The sequence below is a fragment of the Toxorhynchites rutilus genome, chromosome 3, assembly GCF_029784135.1.
Source record: "Toxorhynchites rutilus septentrionalis strain SRP chromosome 3, ASM2978413v1, whole genome shotgun sequence".
Taxonomy (NCBI): domain Eukaryota; kingdom Metazoa; phylum Arthropoda; class Insecta; order Diptera; family Culicidae; genus Toxorhynchites; species Toxorhynchites rutilus.
Genome location: NC_073746.1, coordinates 248,578,642 through 248,594,449, shown reverse-complemented (window position 1 = coordinate 248,594,449; position 15,808 = coordinate 248,578,642). Strand labels below are relative to the sequence as shown.

Genomic DNA, 15,808 nt, shown 5'->3' with positions numbered 1-15,808 from the left:
GACTTACAACGAATGAGAGCAAGGATTGGTTGAACCTACCATATGTAGTGACAAAAACAGTATACCAACGGCTTTCTCTCTGCTCAGCTGAGCACTGAGGAGCTTTTCTTTTCATTCTGTTTTGCTATTGGTTTTCGCACCAAGCTGCCGCTTCTCAGTGTGAAACACGTTTTGTCGCCGCCTGAAGGCAGTTGTCATATTCCAATTTGATGGAGGCGCGTGGTCGTTTGTAAAATATGTGAGCTTTCGTTCCTTTCTTTCCCATTGCGCATCATTGCCATTTGGTTTTTGTTTATTTTGCAATGACTGGAGTTCGCTATATACTGCGTTTCATAACTATAGAACCACTTCATTTTTCTGAGTTTCCAAAGATATGTAAAATGTCGGTTGAATTGAAGTATGTAATGTGGAATACAATAACTATGTTCATTTATAAGACTGGCCATTTGAACTTTATTGTTGTGCTCGCGCCTGTGGCTTCCCGTGGCGTTGCTACACTGCGTTTCACAACTATAGAACCACTCATTTTTTCTGAGTTTCCAGAGATATGTAAGAAGTCTGTCGAATTGAAGTATATTGTGTAGGATATGCTCCCTTGGCCGAGTGGTTAGCGTCATAACTAACATGCCGGGTGTTCGGGTTCGATTCCCGTTCTGGTCGGGGGAATTTTTCGTTAAAGAAATTTCCTCCGACTTGCACTGTGATCACGCGTATTCTAGAGCTTGCCACTCAGAATGCATTCAAGGCGTGTTATTTGGCATAGAAATCTCAACTAAGTACTAATAAAAATGACTAATAAAAAAAGTAATACTACGTTGAGACGGCGAAGTTCCTCTAGGAACGATAGTGCAATTGAAGAAGAAGAAGAAGCAGAAGAAGTGTAGGATATAATAACCATCTTCCTATAAAAGACTGGCTATTTGAACTTTAATTTTGTGTTCAAGCATAAAACATTCAAAAAACCAAAATTCTAGTGTTTCATAACTATGGATCCAGATGGACAAAACTCTCATTCTTTTACAAAATTAACGTCAACTTCACATGAATTACAACAAGTTTCTAATTCATAGGTCATATTTAGTCGTCAATCAGTTAAAATAACCCAGGGGGGGGGGGGTGGTTTCGACCAAGCTGCGCCTTGTTGTAGTGTGTATCTCGTTCAACGCAGAGGATACTTTTTCGGTGCAAGGACAGATGGTAATCGCAATCATCTTCGTTCAATTGAAACCTTGTATAACGAATGCCAGGTTGCATCGTTTCGTAACTACATTGCTCACTTGAAGATGACCGCGAAGCAAAATCCCTCTGCTTTCTGGATGCATGTTCGCAATCGTAAACGGTGTAAGCAATTCCCCGCTGAGATGACATTAAGGGACAAGACTGCTGATTCTCCGTACGGTGTAGCTAATTTGTTCGCTGATTTTTCGAAAGTGTGTATAGCACTAACTCACCAGCTTTTTCACCTGTCAGCATCAGAGACTGCCCTACGTTGAATGTGAATCTACCACTTTTCAACATAACGCAATTCAAAATTTGGACTATTTTGAATAAACTCGACGCTTCCAAAGGACCCGGGAGCGATAATATTCCACCGTTGTTCCTAAAGGAATGTGCGGAGTCTCTGAATAAGCCACTGTCAACGATTTTCCATAAGTCGCTTCGCCACAGTGTTTTCCCGAAGCTATAGAAGACAGCTTCTATCTGCCCGATATTTAAAACAGACTCGAAACCTGGGCCCACTCATTTTCGTGCTGTTCGTGAACGATCTGTGCTTCCGATCAAAATCACGAAAGCTGATTTACGCCGACGACCTGAAGATTTACAGATCCGTCGCATCTTACCTCGATTGCTGTGCACTTCAGGCCGATATTGATGAATTGCAAAAATGGTGCGTTGAGAACGTTATGGAGCTAAATGTGAAAAAGTGTAAGTCTATCGCATTTTCTCGCCGACAATCACGAATCGAATTCATGTATTCAATCGGGTCCGTACCCCTGGAGTGTGTTCTTTCCATCCGCGATCTCGGTGTGACCATCGACAACAAGCTTCGATTCAACGAGCTCATCATCGTAATCACCGCCAAAGCGTTCTCAGCCCTAGGATTTGTTCGACGTAGTACGATATTTACGCCATGAAGACACTATACTGCTCATTAGTTCGTAGTATCTTGGAGTATGTGTGTGGGCTCCATTTCACACAACCCAAACAATCCGAATGGAGAGCATGCAACGCAGCTTCATTCGTTACGCCCTTCGCTCATTACCGTGGTCTGACCAAACGAACATGCCCGATTATAAAAGCCGATGTAGACTTATCGCTCTCGAAACGCTTGCCTCCAGACGATCCAATCTACAACGGGTTTTTGTCTTTGATTTGATTTCGGGAAACATTGACTGTCCGTCATTGTTGTCCAGCGTTTCGTTTTACGCACCTTCCCGTCAACTTCGTGAGCGTGACTTACTGTTTATTAGACGACATAGAACCTCTTATGGTCTCAATAACCCTTCGTTTGTTCAATAGTGTTTGTGCTGTGTTTGAATTTGACATGTCTAAAAATGTATTTAAAAATAGGATTAAGGGTTATTAGGTTAAGATCAGTCTGTGGCATCGTTTTCGAGGTGTTGCAAATAAAACATTCGAGGTGTTGCAAATAAATAAATAAATTGCCGGGATTTTATGAATTGATGCCAAATTACCCAATTAGAACATTGTTTTTGATGTAAAAACAGAAGTAAATGATTCTGAAGTACTTCGTTGCACTTCTAACTGTTTACTCGTATTAATCGCAAGCTACCTAAACCAGGCTTTTTTGAGAAAATTCTCCCCGAACTCCAAAGCTGCGGGTCCAAAAACTAATGTGGAAGCTAATTGTGGGGTCTTACCCCTTACTGTTTGTAAGAGACGTACCTGTGAGGAAATAGAGATTGGGGATGATTGACGGATAGAGAAAGGAGCGAGGACAGAGAGAGGTATTTGATACGGCTATAAAGACATTCAATTACGGTGTGAATAAAAGCTATAAAAATTATAAGTGTTCGTTTAATTGCTAAATCCGGATACTACAAATTGGCGACGAGTGATAAAAGAAGTAAGGTGAGTAGAATATAATATTTTTCGTTTTATCGTTTTAGGATCACTATTCTGAATTTGCTGAAGAAAACAAGATGGCTGTCGTTAGTATAGCGACCGGAAAAAGCGCAGAGTCGTCATCGGTGTATGTGTGTGTGTGTGTGAGTTGGACTAGTTTGTTTTTCTTTATACGAACCGCTGATGCTTCAAGATTGTTATTACAGCATGTATATTTTGAAAGGAACGAAAAAAGAAAGAAAAAAAAACTAACGGGATTGTCCTCTCAATGAGGATATGTTTTAATGGAATCATTATGGTGTTAAATTACCTGGAAAGGAGAATGATGATACGGAATGATTCTAATAAGACGAGAGCTGTTGAAAGAGTTGGGCAGTTGGGTTAAAGTGGTTCAGTAGATGAGCGTAGCAGTGTAAAGCAGCTCAGATATTGCATTTAGGCTTGGTGATACAGAAAAAAAAATTAAAATTTGCCAACAGGTCTTGACATTTCCAACGGCAAAACGTTACGTAACGTAAAGTTAATAAATAATTATGTTTTTTTTTTTTTAAATGGTTCGTAAAATCACTACAGGTTATGCGTTTAGTTTGGAAGTAGAACAGTAAATGATATTCGATTCGGGAATCGAATAGATTGAAATCGATTAGGGAATCGATTGAGTTGTCAATTCGGGAATTGACTAGCTTCAAACTGTCGGTTTGGGAATCGACTTTAATAAAATCGATTTGGGAATCGATTGAGTTGTCAATTTGGGAATTGACTAGCCTTAAACTGTCGGTTTGGGAATCGACTAGTGAAAATGCAATCGATTTGGGAATCGATAAGACGATAAGCGATTTGGGAATCGGCTTGAATAAAATCGATTTGGGAATCGATTGACTTGTCAATTTGGGAATTGACAAGCTTCAAACGAACGATTGGTAGTTATAAAGTTCTGTGGCCCTGTCGGTGTATCGACCAATAGAATGCATTCGGTTTGGGAATCGATTATATGATACGCGATGGAATTGAGTAATTGAGATGTATTAGGTACCTAGATATCATGATTTCAATAATCGAATTGGGAATGAATTCTGTCCTTAAAGAGCGCTCATTTGTTGAAGCCATTCATGCTAATTTTTTTCACTTCATTTCATTTCATACAGATGAGTGACTCGAGACCCATCGCACAGTTTAGGTGCAACGACATAGATAAAGGAAAGCTGAATAAATAATGGGAGGCGTGGAAGAAATCTCTCGAATGTTACTTCGAGGCAGAGGACATCACTGAACAGAAGAAGAAAAGAGCAAAATTATTACATCTTGGTGGTCCTCATTTGCAATCCCTGTTCCAAAGCTTGCTAGACAGCGAAAAGTTTTCGTATGTCACTCCGGAGAAACAATATTATGATGTAGCAATCCTGGCTTTCGATAAGTTTTTCAAGCCAGGTCGCCAGGACGTACTAGAGCGTCACAAACTGCGGCACATGAAGCAAAACCGGGAGGAACGTTTTGCGGAGTTTGTGATACGAGTGCGCCAACAGATTAGTGAATGTGGAATTGATCGTTATCCTGCGAAGTGTGGTAAGATTATCTCAGACATCATGTTGACGGATGCCATCGTAGAAGGTTGTCGTTCTGACGAGTTGCGCAAGCAGATTTTACAAAAAGACCGCAGTGTGGAAGAAATTGAAGAAATCGGCAAGCTGTTGGAAGGGGTGGAAAAACAAGTCAAGGATTTTGGTTCGAAAGATGAGGAGGATAAGGCAAAAGGAAATGTGTACAAGATCATCGGAAATCGGAAATTCCGACCGATAACTAGGGATTTTTCAGCGCATTCACGAGGAAATAGGTTCAACAGAGAAGAACTTCGCTGTTTCAAATGTGGGTTGATGGGCCATATTTCTACCGATGTCAAATGTCCAGCTCGTGGGAAATCTTGTAACACCTGTCAGCGAATGGGTCATTTTGAATCACAGTGCCGATTACGTAAATCTAACGAAAATGTGGGTAGACCGCTGGCTCCCAAGAAGGTTCGAGTGGTGGAACAGCTTAAGGAAGTGGGCCGAGTTGAATCCAAGATTGGAGTAGAACCGATTGGGGTTGAGGCCGAGAAGAAGACATATTACGCCTTTTATGCTGGTGGTGACTCCAATGTAATAACCTGCAAAGTGGGTGGCGTTGCGCTAGATCTGTTGGTGGATTCTGGTGCTGATGCCAATTTGATCTCGCAGGTTGCTTGGGAAGATTTGAAATTGAAGAACGTGATCGTGAAGCACTCCGAAAAAGGAAGCAATAAAATATTGAAAGGGTACGCAAGCGAACAGGCACTTGTCATACTTGGTACGTTTCGAGCAGACATCGAGGTTGGAGAAAAGCGAGAGGATGCGTTGTTCTTCGTTGTGCAAGGTGGTCAACGCTGTCTTCTGGGCGACTTTACAGCGAAAAGGCTTGGAGTACTCAGGGTTGGGCTCAATATTGACCACGTCACTTCAAAGGTCGAATCACTTTCGAAAATTAATGACATGCAGGTACATATTCATATGGACCCAGAACTAAAACCTGTGTTTCAACCGATGCGCCGTCTGCCGATAGCTTTGGAAACTGCTGTATTCAACAAACTCGAGGATTTGTTAGCTAGAGATGTGATTGAGGAAAAAAGGGACCAGTAACATGGGTTTCACCATTAGTGGTGGTTGGAAAAGCCAACGGCGAGCCCAGGATCTGTCTCGATCTTCGCAGAGTAAATGAAGCGGTTCAACGAGAAAGACATCCGAGGCCACTAATAGATGATTTCTTAGCACGCGTTGGAAAAGGGATGATTAGAAGCAAGCTTGACATCAAGGATTCTTTTCTTCAATTGGAGTTAGATGAAGAATCACGGAATGTAATGGTCTTCATCACTAACCGCGGTCTCTTCAGATTCAAGAGAATGCCGTTCGGGTTGGTGACAGCTCCAGAGATCTTTCAAAAGACCATGGATGAGGTCCTAGCGGGGTGTGATGGAGCATGGTGGTACATCGACGATATTTACGTAGAAGGGAGAAATAAGGCCATCTAGCTTATCACGCCACAAATCATTCTGTAACAGGGCGATCTCCATCAGAACTGATGTTTGGGAGGAGAATTAGATGCAAACTTCCTGAGGTACCGCGGTTAACGTTTGAAGGAAGTGAGGAAAGGGATCGTGATAAGATAAAGAAGCAAAAAGGGAAGGAATATGCAGATATAACACGAAGAGCACACCAGAATGATATTGCAGTTGGGGACAAAGTGCTGGTGAGAAGATCGAAGAAGGACCATAAGTTGGCAACGGATTATTCACCCGAATTGTTCGTTGTAGTGGGAAGAACTAATTCAGAAGTAACAGTAAAATCTCTAACTTCTGGTAAACAGTTGAAGCGTAATGTTTGTCATCTCAAGAGGGCTGCAATGGAGAGACACTCAAAGCAGACGAACCAACCAGTTGTGGAGGAACAGAGCGCCAATGAAGAATTAGACTCAACAGCGGAAGAGTTGGCGTATGATAAAACTGAAGATATCCGTGCTAAACGAAAGCGTACTGAACCCAAACGGCTTCTGGATTATGTTCCTTATTAATTTGAAGAGGGGAAGGATGTGGGGTCTTACCCCTTACTGTTTGTAAGAGACGTACCTGTGAGGAAATAGAGATTGGGGATGATTGACGGATAGAGAAAGGAGCGAGGACAGAGAGAGGTATTTGATACGGCTATAAAGACATTCAATTACGGTGTGAATAAAAGCTATAAAAATTATAAGTGTTCGTTTAATTGCTAAATCCGGATACTACACTAATGTCATGCGTTTCACTACTTCAAAAGAGCGTCTCTGGTAAATGCAATCCATCTTGAATAGAATTTCTTCATTCTGGAAGGACTCACGGAACGTGTCATGTAATTTTTCAACACGTAACTTTGCAGGCGGCAGTTTGATGGTTTGAGGAAAATATTTTCAAAATGGCCTGGTTCAGATAGCTTTTTATCACCACGAATGAACGTCAGAAGTGTATCGAAGTACTTCAGGTTCATTTACTGCTGTTTTGCATCAAAAACAATGTGATAATTGGGTAATTTGGTATCAATTCATAAAATCCGGAAAACCATGGCATGGTTTAATGAACAGGGGCTTCAGATTCTGGACTGGTCAGCTTGTTTACTAAAACAAAACCCTGTCAAGAATTCATGAGGAGTGATCGTACGAATAGTAGATGCAGCTTACAAGCAGTATGAGTGATTTGAAGAGCTTAAACGATTCTCTGCGTAGAATGGGATACACACTACAACATGGCGCAACTCAGTCAAACCCACCCCGAATGGGTTATTTGAACTGATTGAGAACTAAAGTTAACCTACGAATTAGAAACGTATTGTAATTCATGTGAAATTGACGTTAATTTTGTAAAGGAGTGAGAATTTTTCCATCTGGCTCTATCGTTATGAAACACTGGAATTTTAGTTTTTTGATTGTTTCGTGCCTGAACACAAAAATAAAGTTCAAATAGGCAGTCTTTTATACGAAGAAAGTTATTATATCCTACACAATATACTTCAATTCAACCTACTTCTTACATATCTCTGGAAACTCAGAAAAAAATGAGTGGTTCTATAGTTGTGAAACGTAGTGTAGCAATGCCACGGGAAGTCACCATTTTAAACTTATTGTAATCAGTAAATTCAAAAAACCAAAGTGTATGAGGAGACCAAAGCAGACCATCTAACAGTTGATTATTTTAACCATTTTAAAAACATTAAAAATGTTGTGCAAATCTGTGCAATTATTTTATATACATAAATGTCGATGGCAAATATTCAGTATTAACAAGTTCTTCCGCACAGTAACTCGATGTTGATAACTACTTAATATTTTGCTTCGTTGATCGTATTTTTTCACATATTCACGTTGGAGAGCTTTAACCCTTCTCTTCGTTGGCCGAGGCATTGTGAATGGATGTAATACTTTTCCGTTTACTATTTTTGACAGCAAAGGCAGCCGTGGCAGTGTTCCGGGCTCTGCAATACAATTTTCTTAACCAATGTTAAAGTTGCTAAAACTTACATTATAGACTCATTAAACTTAAAAATAAGAATTGTGTCGCCTAGTTGCCAAATCGGACAACTCAAAAATAAAAAAATTACAGGAAAGACGATTTTCTGTAGCATCATGCCACCGCTTTTGCAACACATCATGATTTTCAAATGCGTGTTTTATAGGGAACTAGCTGACCCGGCAAACTTCGTCCCGTCCAAAATTAATTTTTCGTTATCACATCCACGTTTTCGTACTAAGCGCTGTTCATGGGTCCAATCGCAGAATTCTTCATTGATTGATCTTCTAATCTACCCTTTAAAATTACCTTTTATTATTAATTCCTTGTACTTCAACCAAAACTCGACATTATAATATCATATATTTTCAGACACAATTCTCGCTCAAGATTTTTCAACCACTTGCAAATAACATGTTTCTCCGTTACGTTGCATGCCAAATTTGGTTTTATTTGCTTGAATAATTCTCGAGTAATGCAGAAATTTGTGTTTCATTTGTATGGCAGCTCATCTTAGAGGAAAGGGAGGGGGAGGTGGAGTGTTTAACCACCATAGAATCATTTACTGCACCCTTGAACCTCCATATGCCTAATTCGGTTTCATTTGCTTCAATAATTCGCGAGTAACGCAGAAATTTGTGTTTGATTTGTATGGCAGCCCCCCTAAGAGAGGGAGGAGTATCTAACCACCATAGAATCATTTATTGCACACTAAAACTTTCACATGGCAAATTTGGTTTCGTTTGCTTGATTGATTCTCGAGTAATGCAGAAATTTATGTTTCATTTGTATGACAGCCCCCTTAGAGAGGGGGGAGGGGTCTCGAACTATCACGTAAACCTTCCCCGGCCCCAAAAACCCCTACATACCAATTTTCATGTCGATCGGATCAGTAGTTTCCGAATCCGTAAGAATCAGACAGACAGACAGACAGAAATCCATTTATATATATATATATATATATATATATATATATATATATATATATATATATATATATATATATATCCAAATCCCAATTTTATTTTATTGATTTTCATAACATGAAACGCTATGACTCAGAACTAACATTTTATTCAGTGGTTTTTATACCTGTTTCGATTATGTTGTCTGGCATCAGTGTCGAAAAAATTACGATGCTTTCACCAATAATAACAAAACCATTGCGGAAAATCGAAAAATGAAAATGTAACTTTCAGAGCACTAGCTCGAGTTTTCCGACGTTTTTCACTATACATTGCAACGGCGGATGAAAATTTAATATCTTGTGAGTATTCGATTAGAGTTAGGTTCATATTACTTGATGGGAAGAGTGCGAAAACGATCATTTTCTACACACTGTTTCGCAAAATTATTGAATTTCGGTCGATGGGTGAGGGAGGAAGATGAAAGAAATGAGCGCCATTGCTGCAGCTATTTGTGGCTTCCTTCCATCTTCGCTTTAATTCCTGGTATGTAGTGTCAATTATACATGTATTGAACTACTCTCCCACATCTCACGTGTACCAAAACCCTTTTTCCAAAAGTTTGTATTTAATTCCTTCAATTTAGTGCTTCATGAATCAGTTTTAGATAGTTCGAGAAGCAAAATCGCACATTAAACTCATGATAGTTCCGCTCTACGGGACAAGCTCAAAAATGCGGACGAATGTTGATAATGAAAAATCAAAACCACAAAGATGACAATTACACGTTCGCTCTATTTTATTGAACCAAATTTTCAATAAATTAAAGATAATATCACATTGCAGGCGTATTACAATTATCCTCGGTTGGACTTCATAAAACACTGATTTTAGGAAAGTTAGTATACTAATGGGAAAGAATTGAATACAAATCGTTAACTTTACTACACTTGACAACAGTTTAACAATTATGGCCTGCATTTACATAACGGTCTAGTTCGTAGCGTAATACTTTCATAGTCATGCTGCTTCATCGAATGTCCAAAATATGCTACTATTTACATATTGTATTTGTCAGCCGGACTTCGATTATTCCATGTAGCCGCAGGTCTACTCATTACTAAATAAATTCTAAACCTTCAAATTTGTAGTTCGTAGGTATCCTAGTTTCGGCCATCAGCATCTCGCCGTTCACGTTGAAAGCACTTATAAAACTAGAAGTTTTACCATTCAACTCTTCCGTCGACAAAGCAACGATAATTTTATCGTTGGAAATCGGAAGGAACTTAAAGCTGGAAAATCCATGTGTTGACGGAACGGTTGACCTTTTCAATTCCACCGGCTTAATCGAATGAAACGACTCGTCCGCGGTGATCATGTAATTGCATCCCATGTGCTCATCACGCGTTTCATTGTACCGATCTTTCGAACATCGTCTAGGCAGAAAAAACCACCGCCGAAATTCGTTCGACCACACACCCGATTCGTGAATCATATATCCCGGCCACTCGATACCAACGGCACTTCGAAGTGCCTTGTAGTTGTCTGCCCAATTGAGGTGATAAACCTGGAAATTTAATGTCAATGTTAATTCTGTCAATCCGGTATAACTATTCAGAAATCGTAATACTTACTTCACCATGCACCGTAACCGCCTTAACAAACATGGGATTATTGTTTTCGAACTCCCCACTGGCAGTAGTCCACTCCTTTCCCATAGAGCCTACATAGAGAACCTGATCCTTCACTGTGGCCCATTCTGATTTAAATCCTTTGCTGGATTTTCCGTCACCGTCCATTAACAAAAGCCAAGGATAGGCGTTATCTTTTTCGATTACGTACACCAATCCGGTACGGTCGTCAAATGTGAGTAATTTGCCGTTAAACACTACTAACTCTGAAAACTCCATACCACGGCCTAGGGATAAAACAAATTATATAAGATTATTCATAATGTTATTACAATTACTTTTCAATATTACCTTTCAAAGCAAAGTAGGATGTCATTTCCTTCGGTTCCACGTCGTCCCAAGAAACAGTAATAGAGTTCTTAGACGGAACGTAGCTAAGATAGCCTTTCATGAAGTAACTGCTCCATGAATCTTCTCCTTTCTTCCGAGAGTTTGTGTCCAAATCCGCAATAACTGCTATCCGAAATGTGTAAATGCCATTGCTCACAATAGGACTGCTCAGGGGATACGTGTGGTTGTATAGACTAACCGAGCTTTTACTTGCAGAATTAAGGTTGATTCCATTCATGAATGTGGCACTGCTGACAATGTATACCAGGAATATCAACAACGTTCCTAGAACGGCCAGTGGCCATATCATATGCACTTGCAACCGAATGGTTCGATTTCCGATTCGATACGATGGTGGAGCTCTCAGTGCTTGGCGCCAGTCCCTGAGATACATTCCGGTATCAATTACGGTTGAACCTTTTCCAGGACAATGAGAAAGGGACAATTTGCCTTCCGAATCTTGTTGACAAAGTTTACTATAGCTATACTTTTTCATCTAGTCAGTTCAGTGGAATCTGGCTCCAGTCTACAAAAAAATGTTACGTTTGCACTGATGTTTATTGTTCTTGTGCTGAATAATCCAACGAAGATCCGGCTCCTTCAGGCGTTGGGGGTTTGGTTTTTCTCAAACAATCATGACCATTTCCACGAGAACTGAATTAACCTTTGCATAACAGAGAATGAAACATTTACTTCTATTACACATTAAAATAAACTTCGAAAACAGCGAACAGTGAAGAATGGTCGGGTCGAATGTGTCAACAGTCCTTCCCAGATGTAGGTCTGTGCGACATTGAAAATAAAAAAAGTCTTAAATTTCAATCAAGGTTTGTACATATTCTCGATGACGGCATTGAGCTTCGTATCACGAAATGGGGGAGTAGGCATGACAATATGGGTTTGCAGAAGAAATGCACACTTTTAAATCCAAAATTATGAATGAAAATTATTTTTTCCAAATCAAATTAATACTCTATGTAAATGAAAATAACTTTTACTTGATAGCAAGACGTGTCTATGGTACTAGGTGAGGCCGTTTCGTCACTAAGTTGGTTAGGGGAGCGGTATATGAAAACAGTAAGGAAGAAAGCAGAAGGGGAATTATTTGTTTGTAACGTGAAAGAGACAGACTGATCACGAGCGAGCTTCGGCACTAGCGTATTGTGTTGTGGTATATATAGAGTCGCCTTGGGACGAGCAACACTTTACACTCAGGAAAAAATATGAATAATTCTAAATATCTGGGAATTGCGAAGTCAATCAAAATGTTTTCAAGTTATTTTGCTTGAAAAAAAATTCATGCAACTTTTTTCTTCATGCAGTGATCTTGCATTATCTTTCAAAATTTTTTTATGAAAGGAACGAGTGTTTCCGTGCCTCGAGCTTTGTTTGTTTACGATTGTGTTCGAACCAGAGTTTTACCAAAAAAGTGTTCTGTGCGATGAAAAAGGCGTTGCTCAGTGAAAGACTGCCCAAATACTAGTGAAAATTCTCGCATAAGTTTCTATCGTTTTCCCTTAAACGCGTCTTGACCAATTCACTGGGTCGATTTTTGTGGAGACTACAAACTTCCCAGCAAACATTAAATCTATGTACGTATATGTCATATTTTATACGCATATCAAGCCGTATATAACGATATACGATGCTTTTCACACTGATGTGCGATTTGACTCGACAATGCCATATAAAATGAATAGAATGTGCGTATATAATACTGCATATCGCAATACGAGGATGATCGTTATACTGATATACGACTTGATCCATCAATGATATAGAAAATAGTGTTTTTTTTCATTTTATACGATTTCGGATACTCATGATGCATGCTTTGATTGATATTTTATACGATTGTAATTTGATACGAATTTTTATGCGACCTAGCATGTTCAAAAGTTATACGATTTAATGTCTGCTGGGTTATTATGAAAAAAAAATGGCGGGAAGTATAATTAAATTGTAATTGAGTTTAGAACCTCTCAATAATACTGAAATTACTGTTCCTGCCAAAATGTATCTAGGTCCTAATGATTCTGAACGCTAGCATTAATTGACGATAAATGTAGTTCGTTTATTTTCACTAATTTGATTATTTATGCCTTTCATATCAATACTTCATTTATGTAGTGGATTATTATAAGAGAAGTGATTCATTTCGCTACTTCTGATTGTTGGATCTTTTTTGACATTTCTCATTGGATTCTTTTTCTACCAAAATATACCAATAGAACCGAACCCTGCATGATAATGTGTGACGCTAACCACTTGGCCACGGGACCACAATACAAACGAAGACGAAATTGGCGCTAGAATTTAATATGTGTGTGTGTAAAATGAGAAGCGCATCACACAAGTGAGAAGCAATATTCAGTATCTGCATTCTGCGCCGTGCTCTTTCTACGCTCTCTTGTTTGAGAGTTTGGTACACATCCTACCAAGAGAGAATACGTGTTTGTTATGAACGCGCGCTGATGAAAAATCAAGTGCAGCGCAGCGCATGTTTTTTGAAGACTGGTCGTGTCACAGTAACGTCAGACCAAATGTCTCTTAGACAACCAGGCACATCATTTTGGAGTTTGGCTGGAATGTGCTATTCCTCCCACCATGTTCACCAAATGTAGTCCCTTCAGATTATCACTTATTCAGACCACTGCAAAATACTCTGAAGCACAAGAATTACGACTCTACAGATAGTATCGTGAATTATAAAAAAGAGTGAACAGGAATTGCTTTGGTTTGCAATTTTTCTGGTCATGGAGTGGTGGTTAAACGGGAGCTTAGCGCAAACGAGTGTGGAGCAATTCACTTCAAACCATTTCATAAATTCATAATGAAATGACGGAATAATTTGAAATGCTGGATGTATAACCATTTATTATTTTCGCTTTCCAATGCCAACAAAAAAAAACGGGAAAACCACAATTATAGACTCTATTTTGAAAGCGAAGAACTATCTATCAGCTCAAGGAGCGTCAAGGATGAAATTGACGGAGAATTTGAAGGCCAAGTTCAATAAAACATGTATAAACATCATACAATTCAGAAGATTATGAGAAAACTTTTTTGTGGTTTATTTTGTTGTATTGATACGACTTTAACAACCCATAAATAAGAAAGATAAATTCAAAATGAGAATAAACCTTCTATTTCTTTTCTTTCCTTAATTTTTCGATACAGATTTCTCATACATTTTTTTTGCTCAAAATACAGATATACAGATTTTTTTTCTGAATTTTTTTTAGAATTAAATGTACCAACCCTGAACACGTCTTTATTATAAATTTATTCTCTCGTTTGCGTTTTTCGAAATTTATTCTGAGGCCAATGTAATACGGACGAAGTCTCCATTTATCGAGGATAAGGAACCGAGGCGGCCCAAGCCGCCAAGATAACGCGATCCGAATCCACCATCGACCCGCCGTCGGAAGCTGCAGTGTCTCGCATGCAAACCTGTGTTGCACTGATTGCCCGGTTAGTTTGAAACATAGGATACGATCCTTTAGCAATGTCCGAACGAGCATTAGCGAGCGTTGGACGGCATGCCTTTGCCCGGATAATTTTTGTTTTGAAATACAATACCGCGCCACAATATTTCTAGCCTACTACACTTTTTCTGAGACAAATTCGGATTACATTTTAGAGATCACTCTGCTGATTCGTCCATGATATCTGGTTACAATTGCTAACGAAGTTAGTGGGTATCTGTTAAAAAAAGGAGAAGGAAGGAGGAGATAATCAAATTGTTTTAAAAACAAAACGTTTGTCTTTATTCGATAGAGTGTCCGTCTTACCCGACTTGATTAGTTTTTTTTTCATCAATATTTCTAGAGTTGAAGAAACTTCACCGCTGAATCGATATGAATCGTAAAACACTCACGTTATGAAAAATACCCCAAAAAATTGTTCGATAACAATGAGAACCTTATTTTCTGCAAACGAAAATCAAGCTGCTCTTTGCAGATTACTTTTTTGTTCTTATCAACAATTTTAACAGAAAACCAGCTAGGTGTACACAGTATGTGTCAAATGTATTGAATTACTGTATTGAAAATTGTCGCCATTAAAATATCTAATAAAAATGTAATTTATCAATCATACATACACTGACCCAAACAATTGGTATATATAACGGATTTTTTGGTAAATATTACCAATGATTAGTAAATTTTTGCAATACGAATTATTCGTACATATTACACAATAACAATGGTAAACAAATGTCAAACCAACCAGTATGGCCCACTATAAGCGGTCGGTTCAACGTTGATTTAACATATTTCCTAAACATATATGTGTTTTGTTCAATTTGTTGTTTGTCAGTCCAACGTCGGTTCAATTGTATTTTGATCAGGTAGAGAATCGCAATATTTTCTTTTCAATTGTAATGAGAACAAACTTTTTTTTTTATTTATTGTAATCAATAAAAATGATAAATATTTATTTCTATATAAATAAAATTGGAACTCGAGGAACACCAACTGCTCGTATCAACGGTGTCCCCCGACTTTAGGTATCCACAATTCCGTTACTACTATTGCTTCCAGCATTATTATACACCCTAACCAAGGGCACTTGTCTCACAGATGCCGGGATGTGATCGCAGGCTTTTTTAACAGTCAATGCTGCTGGGTAAAACAGTGGATGAACCGGGTATTTGTTGTTGCTGCTGCTGCTACGCAGAGCTTTTAGGGAGATTTTCCGTGGTGATACCGCAGGAGCCGACAGAAATTCTGGTAGTTTTTCTTTCC

General features: G+C 38.9%; 1 protein-coding gene across 1 annotated transcript; it reads right to left on the bottom strand.

Annotated features, from left to right (window-relative positions):
* Nucleotides 1-9,824: 9,824 nt before the first annotated feature.
* Nucleotides 9,825-11,836, bottom strand: LOC129775782 (apyrase). Its single transcript, XM_055780872.1, has 3 exons — nt 11,019-11,836; nt 10,671-10,954; nt 9,825-10,603 (listed from the first exon to the last, which is right to left on the bottom strand). Exons 1-3 carry the CDS (start codon nt 11,551-11,553, stop codon nt 10,157-10,159), a joined length of 1,266 nt encoding a protein of 421 aa, XP_055636847.1. The 5' UTR covers nt 11,554-11,836; the 3' UTR covers nt 9,825-10,156.
* Nucleotides 11,837-15,808: the final 3,972 nt, after the last annotated feature.

What these genes read in the sequence shown, in the direction of transcription:
- LOC129775782 (XM_055780872.1), bottom strand. Translation starts at nt 11,553, where the DNA reads ATGAAAAAGTATAGCTATAGTAAACTTTGTCAACAAGATTCGGAAGGC. An exon ending in ATCCTACTTTGCTTTGAAAG is followed by an intron (nt 10,955 to 11,018) that starts GTAATATTGAAA and finishes TTTTATCCCTAG; the next exon opens with GCCGTGGTATGGAGTTTTCA. An exon ending in CGGTTACGGTGCATGGTGAA is followed by an intron (nt 10,604 to 10,670) that starts GTAAGTATTACG and finishes TTAAATTTCCAG; the next exon opens with GTTTATCACCTCAATTGGGC.